This window comes from Crotalus tigris, unplaced genomic scaffold (assembly GCF_016545835.1).
Source record: "Crotalus tigris isolate CLP2741 ecotype Arizona unplaced genomic scaffold, ASM1654583v1 scf7180000017623.1712378, whole genome shotgun sequence".
Taxonomy (NCBI): domain Eukaryota; kingdom Metazoa; phylum Chordata; class Lepidosauria; order Squamata; family Viperidae; genus Crotalus; species Crotalus tigris.
Genome location: NW_024096518.1, coordinates 537,046 through 556,529, shown reverse-complemented (window position 1 = coordinate 556,529; position 19,484 = coordinate 537,046). Strand labels below are relative to the sequence as shown.

The following is a 19,484-nucleotide window of genomic DNA, read 5'->3' as shown; positions in this document are numbered from 1 at the left end:
CTCTATTACATTTTAAATAATAAACTATACTTTTATTAAGTTAACTAAACTAAAATTATGTCTTATTCCAGTTAAACTATTATTTTTTTCTTTGTCTCTGTGAAACAGCCTAGGTGAATCATTTCTTCCTCAGGAATTAATTTATCGATTTCGGGCCAACATTGTTATCAGAACGAGTGAGCCATTTGAAGAAGACTTGTGGGATCAAATTGCCATTGGTTCTCTACATTTCAGAGTATGGAATGGCTGTAGTTCTCTTTTGTATTTGCAAAGCCTAATGAGAAAGACAAATGCAAGAAACCAAAAGTGATCTTAGAAAATAATATTGGCTACTTATAAAGATTAAAAGAGCAGCTTGCTTTATCTTCTGCATAGACTACAGTTCAAACTAATCTTGTTGGATTAAACAAACAGAAACTGCAAACATATCTTGCTATTTTCCGCTGGAACTGATATTTGACATGTGATTCTCAACTCCAGGGTAACACTGAATCTTCAAGATCAATAGCTTTGTTTTTCATAAAGTTATCTAAATCTCTTTCAAAATCAATTATGTTAGTAACTGTCACCACATCCTGTGGTAATTAATTCATAGGTTAATCATGTACAAGGAGTCATCAACTTATGATGAGAATTAAGCCAAATCCATTTTACACAATGGGCAATTTTTGCCGGGAACCAGAAGTAAATACCAGAATCCAGCAGAAAACATCAAAAACTGCAATCATGTTATTGCAGGATGCTGCAGATAAATGTAAAGGTGACCCTGTTACCAAATGCCCAAAATGTGACCAGATTACCAAGAGGTATGTTTGGCCATTATAACTTCAAAATTGTACATATCTTTCAGTAGGTCTGTCATAATTTCAAATGGTCAGTAAGTGACTGATCGTAAGTCTAGGATTACCTATACTATGTGAAAAAGTACTGTGAATACTTGTCTAATCCTTTTTCCAGTCAGTTTTACTGGATGATGCCTAATCTTAATGTTTTGAGACAAAAAGAATTCTTAAAATTTCATGTTTGATTTTATACATTCTTTCAGTCAGGTTCTTTCCTCACTTTTTTCTAAGCTAAAGTGTCCCAAATACCACCTTTTAGTAGAGAAAATATTTGAATCTTCTTACAATTTGGTTGTTGTTCAAAACTCTAGTTGAATCTGATCTAAATCTCTGAATTTGGAATCTCTTCAGAGAGCTGAAGAAAAAATTAGACTCTCCTGTTATCAAAATCAGAATGAACCAAAAGACAGTACTCAGAAATAGGAAGAGATAAGGTATAACTACTCCATCCTATGATGCAAATTGGTGCTGGGATGATTCTGTCCCTTAATATTACCTGACACTACCTTGAAAACTGGTTAATGAATCATATTTCATTGTATCCATAGCAAAATCTGTGTTGGGATAAAGGAAAACACTATTTTAACACTAATATAGCTAATGACAAAAGTCTTTCTCAGTTATGCACTAGAACTTAGATGAAGGCAGCATTAAGAAACAAGAAAAAAGAGATGGCGAACACATGGTTTTGGCACTATTAGATGCAATTCAGGAAAAGTTTCATTTGCATACTTGTGTAAGAATTGAAGATTAAATGTTATGTATTATTTTTTAAAAAATAAAAGACAATGTATAGTCCTGAACTTTCTCCGCCTCAATAAGTCTCCAAATATCATTTTTTAAAAATTGTTTCCTTTAAAATTTCAAAGCTGCTTCTTTGCATTTAGTAATTTGACACATGCTACTTTGTAGAATAATTAGAGATAATTACCACCATTAAGTTGTTATGCTGAATTTTAAAAAAGGCTTTATTTTTACCAAATTAGGATAAAAATAAATAATAAATAATACTTGTAGCTTGGTTTTAGATTTTGGCTGTGGTTTGTTTTCCAAGCTTGTTTCAATATAATTTCTGAACATTTCATTACCAAAACTGGTAACATCATCAGCAGGATTTTCTTGTCCTATTCTCCTTATAAATGTCTTGTGTGCCAATGTGGTCAGTTGGTCACAGCCTATAAATAAATAGTGAACTATTAATGGGGAGAAAATTTGTTGAAAAACATCTTGAAGAGAGAGACAACCAGCATAACTAGGTTTTGCAATAAATAGCCTTAAAAACTATAGGGCCGTAGATCAACCTTGATTTGCACTTTCTAATTGTTCAGCTATTTCTCCCTTTTGTTCTCTGGTATCAAACCAAGAGTAACCTTTCATAAGGAATGACTCTTAATGAAATGCAAATAAGCTGAAGGCTGTGAATGGCTTTGTATCAATTAATGAAGTCCTGACATCTTATTTCAAGAAAGATAAGCAGTCTTCTTAAGGAAGCTATAAGCAGTGATAAGCTTCCCATTGCACACTTTTGCTAGAGCAGTGTTTCTCAACCTTGACAACTTTATGAGGTGTGTACTTCAACTCCCAGAATTCCCCAGCCAGACATGCTGGCTAAGGAATTCTCCTACTCTGCATAGGAGAGCAGCAGCAGTCTTCCAATATTTAAATGGCTGTCACAAAGAAGAGGGGGGTCAATCTATTCTCCAGAGTACCAGAATTCAAGATAAGAAGTAACAGATAGAAACTTATCAAGGAGAGATCCAACCTAAAACTAACAAGAAATTTCTTGACAGTGAGAATAATTAATCAAAAACGGCTTCCCTTCAGATGTTATGGGTGCTACATCCCTGGAGGATAAGAAGAGGTTAGACAGCCATTTGTTTTGAATGGCTTGAGCAGGAGGTTGGACTAGAAAACCTCCAAGGTTCCTTTCAACTCTATTATTCTGTTGAGTAATTCATAATGTTTTCTGTAGCTTGGATTAGGAATGGGAGAAAGGTCAGGCTGGCTGTCAAATTTCATGAAGGTTTTGTCTTAATTAGGTTTCTTTTAATACCCTATTAATAGGGACGTGTTAGCTCAGTGGTTAAAGATGCTCTAGCCCTCTCCCCCCATAGTCCAGTCAGGCACAGCCACTCCAGCACTGCCGCATGTTGTGAGAAACTCTGAAGTTTGGGCTGATAAAATTCCACACTCAAGACAAATGGCCTTGAAGATTCCAGCATGCCAGCATGAACCAGATTCCAAACCACTCTACTCTTCCTCAACTGTCAATCCCCCCATCCTAATTCCCACAATAAAAAGAATACTGTTTTATTGCCCCTTTGTTCCCCCCTGCAGTCCCTGATCAATAGCAGAATGCTGGCAAGGTGCCAAGCCGAAATTGGTGGTTCTGACAGATGCTGAGCTTGTCAGCTGAAAAGCTGATAGCCCGGGTTTGAGACCCATGCACAGCATGATGGGGTGAGTTCCTGTTATTTGCCCCAGCTCCTCCCCACCTAGCAGTTCAAGAGCATGCAAATGCAAGCAGGTAAATAGGTACCACATCAATGGGAAGCTAACAGCATTCCACGTGCCTCGATGTATAGTGATGCTAGCCAAATGACTATGGAAGTGTCTTTGGACAACGCTGGCTCCCTCAGCTAAGAAATAGCCCCCTAGAATCAGACACAACTGGATAGGGGAAAGCTTTATCTTTTAATACCCCATTATCTGACTAAGTTAGGAGAAGTTAGCATTTGTCTTGAATCAAGACATATTTGACCACTTTCTAAGCTGATTCAGCACCAAAATAGTTTAGGTGATCTTTGGCACAATCCTAGCAAAAATAGTTGCTAGACACTTCCTGCTTAGATTGCCCAGCATTTTTTCTGAGTAATATTTCAGAATTTTTTTCTGTATAAATTTCAGATTTTAGGACCATGTCACAGATGCCTGGTTATCTGCATTAATCAACAAACTGGAGAGCGAAACAAGGATTTTTTGCAAAAGTTGTCATCCATTAGAGATAGAAGGGTCAGTATACAAGTACTGGTGTTTTAATGATCCAATCTTCCAATCTTCTTCTTTCACTGCTTGTTTTCTTTACTGTAAAAATATTATCTTAAACTTTTTGTCATTATTTAATCTATACAGTGTTTAAATGAATATTTAAGACAAAGGTGACCGGTTTAAAAAGTGGAAGAATTCTAAAGAGAATATCATTTTATTTAATGATGTGGAAGTACAAACAAAGGAGAAAGAGGTAGTCCTTGACTACCTGTCCTAGCCTGGGAACACAATGTCATTCTGGAGATGGTTAACAGACTAACCCACCTCCTGCCCATGTGCATCTTGATCCCTTCTTTCCCATCTTTGTTAATTTTAACTCATTTTCAATTTATTTATTATTGTAAATATTTTATTTTTTGTTTTAATTGATTGTAAGCCACATAGTACCTGTAGGTGAAATGGGTGGCACATAGGTTTCATAAATAAATATAACTGAGCCAACTAGAGAAAGGAGCTATATACATGCAGTAACCAGTTATTTATTTATTTGCTTGTTTGTTTATTTTCCACACATTTCCGCATTTATTTATACTATTTCTTAACTGCCTATCTCTGTCAGAGTTAAATTCTCTGTGTAAAGCTTTTCCACTCCCCCCCCCCCACAAAAACCCTGAAATGTTCAGTTTGAGTATCACCTTCTTCAGCCATGGGATCCCTCTAATAAAACATATTGAGGAAAATTCTGGGCAATTTCTTAAATTTTCCAGATTAACCTCTGGAGGTGGTACCATTTTTGGTCAGAAATGTGGTATCTGACAAAATCAGAGAATGATAGAAATAATGAATAGGAAGGAGCCATTATTTATCTGCAGGAATGCAGAAATCAAATTGAACGTGTGTGTGTTTAAATTCAGCTAGAATACATACACAAAGGGAGGCCATTTTGTCTTTGAATAATTATTGCCACTGCAAATATTATAATATTCACTTAGAAAATCAGCATAAATTTGAATATATTTAAAATAAAAATGGTTGTAAGTATCATTTAAAATGTGGATCTCCTTTTCTATTATCTAGTATATTCATCTTTGTTCCTGAATTTTATTTATCCAATGCAGGAGAACTGCAGGTTGATATTGCATAATCTACTTCATTATGGCTACTATAAGTAGACTGCAATAATCAAACTATTTGTTTTCATTTAATGTTTGTCTAGATTTTTGGAGTCTAGTTCTGGAAGTCTTGATTTCATCATGTAAGCTGATGATGTGTTGTATCTTTTTTTCAGACTAACTTTGGAATATACCTGGAAAATCACTCTGAGACACAATTCTTCCTTCCTAATAGCTTGTTAGTAGGATCTGAGATACTTGTATTAAAGAACACTACATCTTCAACCTCAACAGAAGAGAATAAATCAGCCTAAGCAGCAAATATATCTGTTTTGCAAAGAGCTCATGTTTGTTTTGAAATTTCAGTCCTCAATATGGGTAGTATGCTGTGATTATTTTTGAGCAATTTTGATTAAATCTAATAAAATTGCATTCTTTCTTGCAATTATTTATATCTTTATGTAATTCTTATATACAGCAATTATTTAATACAATGTTAAATGTAAAGTTGGCTGCTTAAGAATAGCTATTCGGCCCACACATCAGCATTCCCAATAAGAGCAGGTTTTTTTTTGTATTAGATAGCATTGCAGCTTTTTGGATCTTGATTTAGTAGAGCTTCTTAACTTCCTAATGAATGCCTATACCCATTTGGTATACTCTGCCCAGTTTTGCTCTTTCCAGAGCCATCCCAACCAAAATACAACAGGAAGGAAAACAAATGAAAGCAAGGAGACAACAGCAGATGGTATCAGGATGGTTATGGATACTCACTAGGAAGATGAGAAGCTCTACTAAATCGGGATGTAAGAAGTTGCATTATTATTAAAATTATGCTAGCAAATGTTTACTGGAAATAATTATATTTATTATTTTTTATAATTTTATTTGTATAATTTTATATAATAATACAGTTTTAATAGAACAATATAAGATATACAAACTGGAAGAAAAGAAAAAGAGAAAAATGCAAAGAAACAAGGAAAAATAGTATAAAAAGAAATTCCCTCCCTCCTTAAGAAAGCTATTTCCCCTCATCATGGCAAGTATTAGCAATTGCATAATCTTTTCTTAGCTAATAAATATAAAATTTTTCATCCCATAACCCATCTTCTTCTTCCATCCAGTTATCAGCAAAAAATCCAAAACTCTTAAGATTTTAACATTAACATGTATATAAATTGAGTGTGAATGTGCATTGAGTGTTTGGGGTATGAGAATGGTGGAGTCGGGGGTGGAGCCTGGTACCCCCTCTGCTGAGTGCAATAGCAAAAGTAGGGGGGGCAGGACTTACCCTTGGGCTTGGTCTGTATGGAAAGCGAGTCCGGTCAGGAAGGGAGAAGGCTGGTGAGGGTGGGGGTACTCCGGGGAGGAGAGAAGGTCGGAGCATCCCGGTCATGACTGGGATGGGCAGATATGGCAGGAGCCGAGGGGCAGGCCATCTTTGGGGAACGAGGACTCGCTATGTTAGAGCGATTCCTTGTTCCGGCCCCTCAAAAGGCTCATCCTGTAGTACTGGTGACGGGGGAGTACAGGGCCCTAATTGTAGGCTGCTGTTGCTTAATACCAGGTCCGTTGTCAGCAAAGCCCCCCTTGTCCGTGATTTAATATTGGACAGCGGGGCGGACCTGGCATGTATAACCGAAACCTGGCTGGGCCCTGAGGGGGGTGTTTACCTCTCGGAGATGTGCCCGGACGGGTTTGTGGTGCTTCATCAGCCTCGACATCAGGGCAGGGGTGGGGGAGTGGCAGTCATCGCTCAGAAGTCCTTGAGTCCTCGTGGGATTCCTGCCCCGGAGGTTGTTGGGTATGAGTCCCTCCTATTGAAGTTGGATTCACGGGTTCAGTTGGGCTTCCTGCTGACGTATCTACCTCCCAGCTGCGTTGCAACAGCCCTGCCTGCGTTGCTGGAGTCAGTAGCCGGGTTGGCGGTGGAGTTCCCCAGACTTATGGTACTGGGGGACTTTAACCTACCATCACTTGGCGATCGCTCAGAGGTGGTGCAGGAGTTCATGGCTTACATGGCAACCATGGACCTGACCCAGGTAATTCAGGATCCGACCCATAGGGGTGGTCACACACTCGACCTTGTGTTTCTCTCGGGGCAATGGAGACATGATCTGGAATTAAGGGGAATAGAGACCTCGCCCTTGTCATGGACAGATCATTTCCTATTGAGGCTGGACTTCAGAGCATCACTCCCCCATCGCAGGGAGAGGGAGCCGACTAAGTGGTTCCGCCCCAGGCGCCTAATGGACCCAGATCGGTTCCAGGAGGAGCTTGGGGAAATACCTGACTCCCTTGTCCACAACTCGTCCGGGTCCCTGGTTGCAGCCTGGAATGAGGCAGCATCCGGGGCCCTGGATCGAATTGCGCCTTTGCGACCTCTCTGTGGTGGTGGTCCCCGGAGGGCGCCTTGGTTTACTGAGGAGCTCCGGGAGATGAAGCGCCACAAAAGACGTCTAGAGCTACGTTGGAGGGCCAGTAACTCTGAATCTGAACGATCACTTTTAAGAGCCTATCTTATGATTTTAGTGGCGATAAGGGCGGCAAAGCGTGTTCACTTTTCCGCACTTATTGCGTCTGCAAAATCTCGCCCGGCCACCTTGTTTAGGGTGACCTGCTCTCTTCTTAAGGTGGAGGAGGCGGAGGAACTTGCAGGCGAGAGCTGAGGAGTTTGTTCAGTTTCTTTCGGACAAAATCGCTCAGATTCAGAGAGACCTGGACTCTGACTGGGCAGTGCCAGCCGAGTTGCCAGGGGCTGGTCTTAGTCATATTATCTAGAGTGAGTTTGAGCCTGTGACCCCTGATGAAGTGGACAAGGCCGTGAGGGCAATGAATGCCGCCACCTGTTTATTGGACCCGTGCCCCTCCTGGCTGGTTTCTGCCAGTAGGGAGGTGACACGAGGCTGGCTCCAGGCGATAATGCTTCCTTGATGGAGGGGTCTTTCCCGCAACCTTTAAAGAAAGCGGTGGTGAGGCCCCTCCTCAAGAAGCTTTCCCTGGACCCAGCTGTTTTGAAGAACTTTCGTCCCGTCTCCAACCTCCCCTTTGTGGGAAGGTTGTAGAGAAGGTGGTGGCATCTCAACTCTTGCGATCCTTGGATGAAACCAATTATCTGGACCCTTTTCAATCTGGTTTCAGGCCCGGCTACAGCACTGAGACTGCTTTGGTCGCACTGACCGATGACCTCTGGCAAGCCCGGGATAGGGGTCATTCCTCTATCCTGGTACTTCTTGACCTCTCAGCGGCTTTCGATACCATCGACCATGGTATCCTTCTGCGTCGTCTCGGAGAGGTGGGGGTGGGCGGCACTGTATTGCAGTGGTTTTCCTCCTACCTCTCTGACAGGTTGCAGTCAATGTTGGCGGGCAGACAGAGATCGACCCTTAGGTGCCTCGATCATGGGGTGCCTCAGGGCTCGGTCCTGTCCCCCCTCCTTTTTAACATCTACATGAAACCGCTGGGTGAGATCATTCGGCGACACGGGGTGAAGTATCATCAGTACGCGGATGATACCCAATTATATATCTCCACCCCGTGTCCTTTCAGTGAAGCAGTCGACGTGATGTGCCAGTGCCTGGAAGATGTGAGGGTCTGGATGGGGGTGAACAGGCTTAGACTCAACCCTGACAAGACCGAGTGGCTCTGGGTCTTGCCTCCCAACGGCCAACTGGATGGTCCATCTTTAGTCCTGGGGGAGGCAAATTTACCTCCCTAAGTGCAGGCACGCAACTTGGGTGTCCTCCTGGACTCACAGCTAAATCTGGAACAACATCTATCAGCTGTGGCCAGGGGGACCTTTGCACAGGTTCGCCTAGTGCACCAGTTGCGGCCTTATTTGGACCGGGAGGCTTTACTCACAGTCACTCATGCCCTTGTCACCTCAAGACTGGATTACTGTAACGCACTCTACATGGGGCTACCCTTGAAGAGCGTTCGGAGGCTGCAGTTGGTTCAGAACGCAGCTGCGAGAATGATTGTGGGCGCGCCAAGGTACGCCCACGTGTCACCTATCCTCCGCGAGCTGCACTGGCTTCCTGTGGGTCTCCGGACGCAATTCAAGGTGTTGGTTATCACCTTTAAAGCCCTTCATGGCATCGGGCCAGGTTCCTTACAGGACCGCATTCTGCCGCACAGCTCCCAGAGACCGGTGAGGTCCCATAGATTGGGCCTCCTTCAGGTCCCGTCGGCCAGACAATGTCGGCTGGCGGGCCCTCGGGGAAGGGCCTTTTCTGTGGTGGCTCCGACCTGGTGGAATCAACTTCCCCCCCCGAGGTTTGAACTACTCCCACCCTGCCGGCCTTTAAGAAGGCCGTTAAAACCCTCCTGTTCCGGCAGGCCTGGGGCTGATGTCCCCGGGGGGCCGGGATATGATCGGACTCGCAGTATGACTGCTTTATTTTATTGTTTTATCATTGTTTTAACTTTGTACGCCGCCCTGAGTCCTTTGGGATTGGGCGGCATATAAACACTGAAAATAAATAAATATAAAGTATAAAATTTAACTTTCTACATCACAATTCTTAACTATAACAAAAAAATAATTAAAAGGTCCCAATATTTTAATGTGTAGATCAGGGGTGTCAAACTGGCGGCCTTTGGGCCAGATGTGACACACAGAGGCCATGCCCACTCTGGCTTTGCAAAGGCAAAAAAATTTCAAACCGTCACGATACATTATGTGACGTGATTGAGTTTTGACACCTGTGGTGTAGAAAGGCCTCAACTTATGACCTATCGTTCAGTAATTGGTATAACAATAGAACTCAATCAAATTTTATTATGATCATAAACCAGCATAGGAAGCGTAGAATACAAACAAGCAAGAATTTGAAAAGTTAAAAAAATACAAAATACACAAAATTAAAAAACTATAACATATATGTAAAACCAGCAATCTAAAAAAAATTATATAGGGAGATAACAATATAATACAAAACACGCAACTAACAAATCATTATGTCAGGTTTGAGGCATAGGCCATCATTTGACAGATTTTTTTCACTTCTGCAAAAAACCTAGCAACACTATATTGATGAGATAAGATTAGTAGAAATATCTATAGTATAAGCACTGTGTGCTTTGTTATTTCTATACACAAGAGTCCAAGTCACAGAGGTATTGCCCCTTCAGGTGGAAAATTTTTCTGCATCTGCCTTCAAGAAAAGCTCAGAAGAAAGGATGAAGGCCCTCTGGTGGCTCGGTACTTCAAGATTGAATAAGTATATAATGGGCAAGGCAAAATACCTTTTGTATTCATTGTCAATAAAGGTTGGGGACCTGGCCAGGTCCAGTTGGAGCTAGGTGCCTTCTATATCCTATTTAATAAGAGCTTTGGCCTGATCATATGCAATGCTGAGTAGAATTCTTGGAGAGAAGCCCAACATTTAGATTTTAGTTGCCCCTGCTTTATTCCTTTGGGGATTTTTTGAGAGGCAGTTATTGGTATAGAGAGAAAAGAATAATGGAGAGAACACACACCCCTGGCAATTAGCAATTAGCCCCTTGAACAAGTAATATCTAGCTTTACCTGCTGCTTCCTGTTTGTTAGAAAACTTAAAATCCATCTATAAGTGTGGTCAGGCACAGCTAGCTGACTCAATTTAGAGAAGAATTTCTGGAATGATGGTATTTTTTTTCTTCTTTTTTAAATTTTTTTTCCAAACTCTCCCCCATATATATACCGTGATATTTATCAGATGTTAACATACATTCTTTTTGCATTCTTATATATAAGATACTTTTAATAAAGTGAAATAAATACATATACATGACTTTTGGTGTTGCTCGCCCATTTCCCCTTTCACTGTATCCACACTCCTTCTCTACCTTCTTTCTCCCTTTCTTCTCTTTCTTCCCCACTTCCCTCTTCTTTCTCTCCTCTTTCCTTCACCACTCTCCCCCCCTTTCTCCACACTTCTCCTCCAACCTTCCTACATCCTTCCCCCTCCTTTACTCTTTTCTCTCTCCTCTCTTCCCTCTCATCCCTCTTCAGATACAATTCAGGGATAATGTCTGAGCAACTCCTCTCTCCAAATTTCCCTATCTGTATTATATACAATAAGATTAATTTTCTCTTACATTAATACTTCTATTTATCTAACCTTCTTGGTATATACTTCTATAAATATTTATACAATCTCCAGTTATTCAATTCTGTGTCACCTGGGTCTCCCTCCCTATCTGCTCCTTCTTCCATCTAAATTGATTTAACTATCTTTTAACCGTATTCTCTTTTCAGCCAATCATAAAAAGTTCCCCAGATTTCATAGTAGTCTGACTCTTGTCTTATCTTTAATCGTCATTATTAGTCTATTCATTTCTGCACATTCCAGTATTTTCCCAATCACCTCTCCCTCTGGGGGGGCTTTCAGTGCTTTCCAATTCTGTGCAAACACAATCCTGGCTGCTGTAATTATATCAATAATTAAATATGTTTTCTCTTTATTGTATTTCCATGGTAGAATATCCAACAGGAATATTTCTGGTCTTAGTTCTATACGTTGTTGTATCATCTTTTCTATCCATGTTCTAATTATATTCCAATAAGTTTTAGCTTCTACACACATCCACCATATATGGTAGAAGGAACCTGGTATCTGATGACATCTCCAACATTTCATAGACTGTCCTTAAACATTTTAGCTAATCTTTCTGGAGACGTGCCATCTGTAAAACATTTTGTACGTATTTTCTTTATACGCAGTCGCCATTGTCAATTTATAGTTTCTTTCCCATAGCTATTGCCATCTAATTCAATTGTGTATCCAAAAATCCTTGTCCATTTTATCATTGTCTCTTTCACTTGTTCCTCCTCTAACTCCATATGTAGTAGATAACTATACATTTTTTAAATCCATTTTTCTTCCGTTCCTATATTTCATCTAACTCTGTTGTCCCCAAATTAACACCATCTATTTTAACATCTTTTTCATATCTAGATTGTATTTGCGTTCTCATGTACCAATCCATCTTTATTCCTTGTTCCTCTAATTCGGCGGTTCTCAACCTGTGGGTCACGACTCCATTTGGGGTCGAATGACCATTTCACAGGGGTCGCCAAACAACGCAGTCCGCCATTTTTTCCCTTTTTCCTTTTAGCTGTGCTACTCCCTTTTATTCTATTGGCTTTTGAAAGCCAATAGAATAGACTCTCTGGAATAGAGTCTAATTCTATTGGCTTTCAAAAGCCAATAGGAATTGTCCAGGCTGTCTCTGCCCTGCTGAGCCCGCCAAAAGTCCCATTCTGCAAACGGTGCTGCAAGTTGTCTGCAGCGAAGGCAAGCTGTCTGGAAGTTTCCACCCCTCCCTCCTGAGCAACTACTAAAAATGTAAGTAAAAGAGGGCCAGGGGTGGGAGGTGGGAGGCCGGCGGGTGCAGGGAGGGTTGCTGGCACGCGTGGGGCCCGGTGGGTGCCTTACCTCCCTTGGGCTGGACCAGCTGGTGGCCCAGCCGGTGGTCGGCCTGCTCCGTCTCTGTCGCTTGCCAGCTACGCCTTGGCCGGCACAGGGAGCAGCACCACGCATGCGCGGTGCACCCGGGCAGGGAAAGTCCTTGACTTATTACCGGTTGGGTAGTCCTCGACTTACTACCGGTTGGGGTCACGGCATTAAAAAGGTTGAGAACCACTGCTCTAATGGTGGTTTGGTTTCAACTCCCGCATATCTGTTAGTAAGTCTTTATATCTTATCATGTTTCCCATGTTAAGCATATTGGGGTGTATTAGCGCCTCCATAGTTGAGAGCCAATTTGGAATCTTCAAATAGTGCTTTCTCTTTACTTTCTCCCAGACCACAAATAAAGAATTCCTTATATGGTGTCTCTGGAAATAGCTATGTATTCTGTTTTTTCCATACCATATGAAAGCATGCCATCCCATCTGTAAATCATGTCCTTCTAATGTCAATAATCTTGTATTCCTCAGTAAGATCCATTCTCTCATCCATGATAATGCTGCAGCCTAATAGTACAATTCCCAATTAGGTAGACCAAACCCACCTCTCAATCTTGTATCTTGTAACATTTTTAGTTTAATCCTTGCCTTTTTTTCTCCTGCTAAATATATTTCAAGATTATTTTATTAAGCCCCTCAAAATATTTCTTATCTAATCTTATTGGTATTGTTGAAAACAAAAATAATTGTGGTAATATATTCATTTTGATTATCACAATCTTTCCCTTAATGATAGTTGTACATTTTTCCATTTATCCAAATCTACTTCAATTTGTCTTTTCAATGTATGATAATTATTCTCTTTAATTGTCGTGCATCTTGCTGTCAGGTGGATCCCTAAATATTTAACCTTCCTTACAATCTGTATATCTAATTTTCCCACCAGTTCTTTTTTTTGTTTGTTTTTCAGTAATATTTTTCACTAACATTTCGGTTTTATCTTTATTAATTTTCAACCCCGCTACCTCACCATATTTTTCTATTTGTTCTATTAATACAGGTCCTGTCTCTAATGGTTCCTCCAAAATAAATACTAAATCGTCTGTGAATGCTTGTAGCTTATATTCTTCCCTCTTAATTTTCATCCCTTTTATGTCATTATTCTGTCTTATACGTCTATTTAATACTTCTAATGTCAGAACAAACAACAGTGGAGATAGGGGACATCCCTGTCTTCTTCCTTTCATAATGTTGATCTTCTCAGTCATATCTCCATTTATCATTACTTTGGCTGATTGTTTATTATAAATTGTTTTGATTACATTTATAAATTTCTCCCCAAAATCCATAGTCTGAAATTGGCTTATCATGAATTGCCAGTTCACATTGTCGAATGCCTTCTGTGCGACCAGGAACACCAATGCCATCTGTTTCTTGGGGTGTGTTTCGTAGTATTCTAATGTGTTCAATACAATTCGCATATTGTCTCTAATCTGTCTTTTGGGTAAGAAGCCATTTTGATCCGATTGTATAAATTCATTTAAAAACTTTTTAAGTCTTTCCGCCATTATTGATGCAAATATTTTATAGTCCACACTCAGTAGGAAAATCAGCCTGTAGTTCTTCATTTTCTGTATTTCTGTTTCTTCCTTTGGTATCAGAGTAATAAGAGCTTCGGACCACAAATCTGGTATCTTAGCTTCAGAAAGAAGTTCATTATAAAGTTCCAACATTACATTGCCTGATACTTCCTGCAATGTCTTATATAGCTCTGCTGGTAGTCCATGCGGTCCTGGTGTTTTACCATTTTTTGTCTGTTGATTGCTTCTATTAATTCCATCATTGTTATTTCCCCTTCTAATAACTTTTTAAATTTCTCCGGCATTTTAGGTATCTCTGTTTCTTCCAAGAATTGTTTTATCCTATCATCTGAAACTGTTTGTTGCTTGTATAAGTTCTCATAATATTCCCAAATTATTATTTTCTTTTCTTCATTTTGATGTTGTAAAATTCCCTCAGCATCTTCCAATTGTTTAATATATCTCTTTCTCCTTTTTAATTTTATATGTCAACCATCTCCCTGGTTTGTTTGCATGCTCAAAAAAGGTTTGCTTAGCTGCCTTTATTTTCATTGCCACTTCTTCATTTTCTAGTAAGTTCATTTTATGTTTGTTCAGTTCCATTAAATTTTTAATCTTTTTGTTTTGTGTATCTTTCTGTAATTCTTTCTCAAGTGTCTTATATTCTTCCTCCAGTTTTCCCTTATTTTGTCTTTTCTGTTTGTTCTTTTTCCCCAAATAAGTCATAATAAGTTCTGTCATGTACACTTTTGCCGTATCCCAAACATTTTGAAGTGAAGTATCTTCTTTTTTGTTTTCCTTAAAGAAGAAAAGTACTTCTTTTTTCATATATTGCTGAAAATCCTTTTCATTCAATATAGTTTGGTTTAATGTCCATCTTGTTCTCTTTCCATATGATTGTAACTGGGTTGTGATCCGCCCATGTGCTTGTTTCTATGGATATATTTTGTATATTTGTAAATAAATCTGTTGACATCCATGTCATATCAGTTCTCGACCAGGACAGGTATCTGTTAGAATAGAACGTATATTGCTTCTTTTCCGGATATTTTTCTCTCCAAGCATCAAGTATATTTAATTCATCCACCATATTATAGAAGGATTTAGGAAGTGTTCTTCTTGGAGTCTATTTTTGTTGTTGTTGTTGTTGTTGTTGTTGTTGTATTATAATCCAGCTCAGGCTTTACAATAGCATTAAAATCTCCAATCATACATATGCTTTCATATTCCAGTTCTATTATTTTCTTATGTAATTTTAGATAAAAATTCTCTTGATTTTTCATTTGGAGCATAAATCGCTACCAATAATGATTTTTTACAGTTCATAATTACTTCCACCATTAAGATTCGTCCTTCTTCGTCTGAATATATCAATTTAGTTTGTATTGCTTTCTGAATATATAATTCCACACCTCTTTTACTTTGGTCTGCAAGTGAGATGTATAATTCTCCCAATTTTGGATATTCTAATAAATTTTTATGTTGTTTCCTAATATGAACTTCTTGTAAACAACTTATGTCCATTTTTAGTTTCCCCAGTTTATTTAGTGTTCTTTTCCTATTTATGGTCATGTTTAATCCATTTATATTTATCGAAATCATTTTTATCTCTTCTTCCATGATTATTTATTTAAGGTCTTAGCCGATCTCGTCATTCTCATCTCTCTTTGCTCTTTTGCCTCTTTTGCCCTTGCTCCTTCTACCAATGCCCTTTCCTCCTGTTCTTTGCTATACTCACCCCATTGTTTCTCTGTCTGATTTCCTTGATGTCTAATTCCTCTTTCCCCTCTCAGCCTTTCTTCTTCTTGCTGTCCAAAATAGTGATCATAAAAAAGCTCCGCTTTCTCTAATGTATCTAGTCTGTGTCTCTGTTCTTGCCAGTTTACCATTATTCCTTCTGGTATTAGCTATCTAAAATTTATCCTTTTTGTCAAAAATTGATAGTCCTTTCTCAAGTCTCTCACTCTTTTTGGAATCTGCTTTAATATCACTATCTCTCTTCCTTTATATTTTATTGTGACATTTCTCAGTTTCTGTAATATATCTGCCCTTAATGCTTTTTTAGTAAACCTTATATGGACCTCTCTAGGAAGCTTATTTCTCATTGCATATCTAGTATGTATTCTAAATATCTCATCTATATCATTAATTATCTTTTCCTTGCTTTCCTCCAGTGCTTCTGCTAATATTTCCACCATCACGTCTGCTAGATTCTCTCCCTTCTTCAACATTTTGGAATCTTAAGTAATAATCAGCTCTATCCATTTCTAGAGAGATAATTGTTTTTTCCTGGTTCTTATTGTTAATGTCAGTTGATTGTCCATCTCCTCTACTCTCTTATCTATTAATTCAGTTTTCCCTTCCACTTGTTGCAGTCTTTGTTCACTTTTCCCCATCAATTCTTGGACCTCTTTTAATTCCTCTTCTAATTTACCTAACCCTTCCTTGAAGTCTGTATGTAATGCCTGTATCATATTTTTCAGTTCCATATTAAATTTATCTTGTTGTATTGTAGAATCCAGTATTTTCTGCACCACTGGACTCTGTAGTGTTGAGGGGGCTGTTGTTAGGTGTGTTGTGATCTTCTTCATCTTATCCAATGAGTTATAATCCAAATGTCAGTGTGCTATTATAGTCCCAATATGTTCCAAAAAGAGGCGGAAAGAAACAAAAATAGGAGAAAAATCCCACCTCAAAAGTCCAAGGGCAGGAAAAAGTAAAATTTACACTTCTTTATTTCAGGCTCTTCATGTCTTAATCCGAAAAAAAGGAGAAGATCGAAAATAAAACCTCCATAAGGCAGTCTACTGTTCTCCAAAACAAGAAACAATTTCTGTGTTAAATGTAATTAATGTCTCACTTCTTATTAGTGAGCCCAGCAGATGTTGTTCAAGGCCACTTAATCTTCTGCTCTAGAAGAAGGAAGCTGAAGAAAAAGAAGCAACTCATTTAAAGGAAAAAGCAAACAATCTAGACCTCCAACAGTTATTTACTCTCAAATCAGTTCTATTAGTCCAATTGTTTTCAGTAGGCTTTTTAAATTCCACAGTCTTTACATTGATTTATTGCCTTCCACTTTTTTCACAGCTGAAATTCCAGAGGAGGAACAGGAGCAGCTTAAGGGTCCACTCCCCTCCTTTTCTCCACGGCTTCAAATTATTTTTATTCCACCCCCCAGCATTTCCAGCAGTTAAGAGAGAAAGTTTTCCTCCTTTTTACAATCTCTTGATCAGCTCACCCAGGCGATCCTCCAATTTTACTTTCTGATTCTTGGAAGTAAATGCCCGGCTTGTGACAGCTCACAATGGCTGTCTGACAGCTGCTGGTCTGGGATCTTCCGTTCGGCTCTCCAGGAGATTGCGATCCCTCCTGTGCTGCCAAACTATCCTTCTCTTCTTCACTGTCCCTACAGGACAGCTCTGGTCTGTCTAGGACTAGGAAGAACTCCCCAAACAGCTGAAAAGCGATGATTCTTAGGGAGCTCCCAAGGAATACGTCGTACGTATTCACTCCTCCTCCCAATCTCCGAATGATGGTCTTGAATGCTGAGCTGAAGTCTATAAAAAGGAGCCTTACATACGTCCTTGGGGATTTAAGATATAAGATGTAGTGCAGTGCCATAATAACAGCATCATCTGCCAATCTATTTATAGGGTAGGCAAATTGCAAAGGGACCAGCAGCAGATCTGTGATGGTTTTCAGGTGGGCCAGCACTAACCTTTTGAAGGTTTTCATGACTACAGGTGTCTGAGCAACTGGTCTGTAGTCATTCAGCTCCAGGATGATAGTAAAGCATTTGAAGCAAGAGGGACATAACACAGTCCAGTGATTTATTAAATATGCAGGGGAAGGTGGTGGCCAGCACAGACTTTCAAGAAAGAGGTACACTGTTTTCCAGTCTTTTGTCTGTGAAATAGATCTCGAACCTCTTTTTCTAGGATCATCAGAGGCGGAGGGCCCAGAGGGATGGAATCAAGAGTAGGAGACTTGGCTATTGTTGTATGTGAGATGGAGAACGAGCAATATTTGACAGTGGTCTCCTCTCATACCTACAGAAGAACACATTCAGATCCTCTGCCAGTTGCTGGTTCCCTTCAGTAAGGAGGGGGTCTCCTGTAGCCAGTGATATTTTTTAAGCTTTTCCACACATTTGATGGTTCATTTGTTGAAAGCTAATTCCTCAGCTTTTCAGTGTAATTTCTCTTTGCTGCTCTGATCTCCCTTGTTAATGCATTCCTGGCTTGATTACAGAGCATTCTATCTCCTTTCCTGTAGGCTTCCTTTTTGGCATGGTGTAGCTGCTTGATCTTAGCTGTGAACCAAGATTTATTGTTATTGTACATGCGTAGGCTTTTGGTCAGTACATATAAGTCCTCACAAAAACTGATATATGATGTCACAGATAAAGAATCAAATGCTGTTTTAAAATCCATTAAAGTGGCATATAAAGAGGTTGTATTGAAGGAGCAATTTTTTAAATGAGATGATGGAGTACTAGACATTAATCAATGGTAGGCCAGCTTTCTCTAAAACCAGCTTATTTCTCTGCAAATATGTTTTCTTTTTCCAGCCAGTCCTGGAACATGCATGAACATACATATTTTTTTTAAAAAACTTGCCTTCAAAATAATAGTAGTTCAGTTATGTGTATGGCATATGCTTATTTATATTTGATTTCTAATTTTTGACTGATCTCAGTGGACTAGTCAGGGACAGCCAAAGGGCCGGATGTGGCCCAAAGCCACAAAATGCAAAGGTCTGATTAGATTTTCTCCTGAGATCTTTTCCTGATCTTAGCTGAGCAACAAGATTCTTGATGTCTGTTGTTACTGGTGGCCAAATGTAAAAAATTCCTATAATTTGTTTAGATCATTCATTTTTAATAGAGGTGTCTATATATAGTTCCCCAAAATGTACTTCTCATTTCCATGGCAGTCTAACACTATTAGATATATTTTATAGATATTTTATTAAGTTTTTATAATTATAAATCTTTAGTGCTTAATAAAAACGTGTTGTCTAGGTCCACATATTTGACACTAATAGTAATACAACTTCCATTTCTACTCTCTATTCTGTTTTTCTAGCCATTTATAAAAATTATCCCACATTTGAAAATATTCTGTATCTTCTTTCCCTTTCATTTTCAATGTAAGCCTTTCCGCACAATCCAAAATTTTCTTAATTATATCTTCTTCCAATGGTGTTTCCTCATTTTTCCAATATTGTGCAAATGTAATTTTCACTGCTGTTAATACATGTAATATTAAATATATACATTTTTGTCATAATTCTCTGTAATTATACCTAGAAGAAGTAGTTCTAGCTTAAAATCTACATGCTTTCTTAACATTTTCTGTAACCACATGTGTATTTTTGACCAGAATTTTTTTTCTTTAGGGCATGTCCACTAAAGGTATGTGCCTGGCTTTTGCCTACATTTCCAACAGTTATTAGACATGTTTTTAAATATTTTTGCTAATCTTGCAGGTGGTAAATGCCATCTATAAAACATTTTATATGGATTTATAAGTAGCTGCCCTTGTTATTTTATAGTTTCTTTCCC

General features: G+C 39.0%; 2 protein-coding genes across 8 annotated transcripts in view; one reads left to right on the top strand and one right to left on the bottom strand.

Moving 5' to 3' along the window:
- The window catches only part of MOCOS (molybdenum cofactor sulfurase), a 252,233-nt gene extending 246,846 nt beyond the window's left edge, over positions 1-5,387 (top strand). For all 3 annotated transcript variants that reach the window (XM_039332021.1, XM_039332031.1, XM_039332014.1), the window contains 3 exons: positions 109-235; positions 3,750-3,854; positions 5,119-5,387. In XM_039332021.1, coding sequence (XP_039187955.1) covers positions 109-235; positions 3,750-3,854; positions 5,119-5,256 — 370 coding nt within the window. In that variant the 3' untranslated portion in view covers positions 5,257-5,387. The remainder of the gene's footprint in view (positions 1-108; positions 236-3,749; positions 3,855-5,118) is intronic.
- FRRS1L (ferric chelate reductase 1 like) overlaps positions 1-19,484 on the bottom strand; it is a 244,869-nt gene that overhangs the window by 50,945 nt on the left and 174,440 nt on the right. Inside the window, exon 6 of one of the 5 annotated variants that reach the window (XM_039332066.1) lies at positions 154-274. The exons of the other annotated variants lie outside the window; for them this stretch is intronic. Coding sequence (XP_039188000.1) covers positions 224-274 — 51 coding nt within the window. The 3' untranslated portion in view covers positions 154-223. Of the gene's footprint in view, positions 1-153; positions 275-19,484 lie in introns of those variants that run through there. 5 annotated transcript variants of the gene reach the window in all.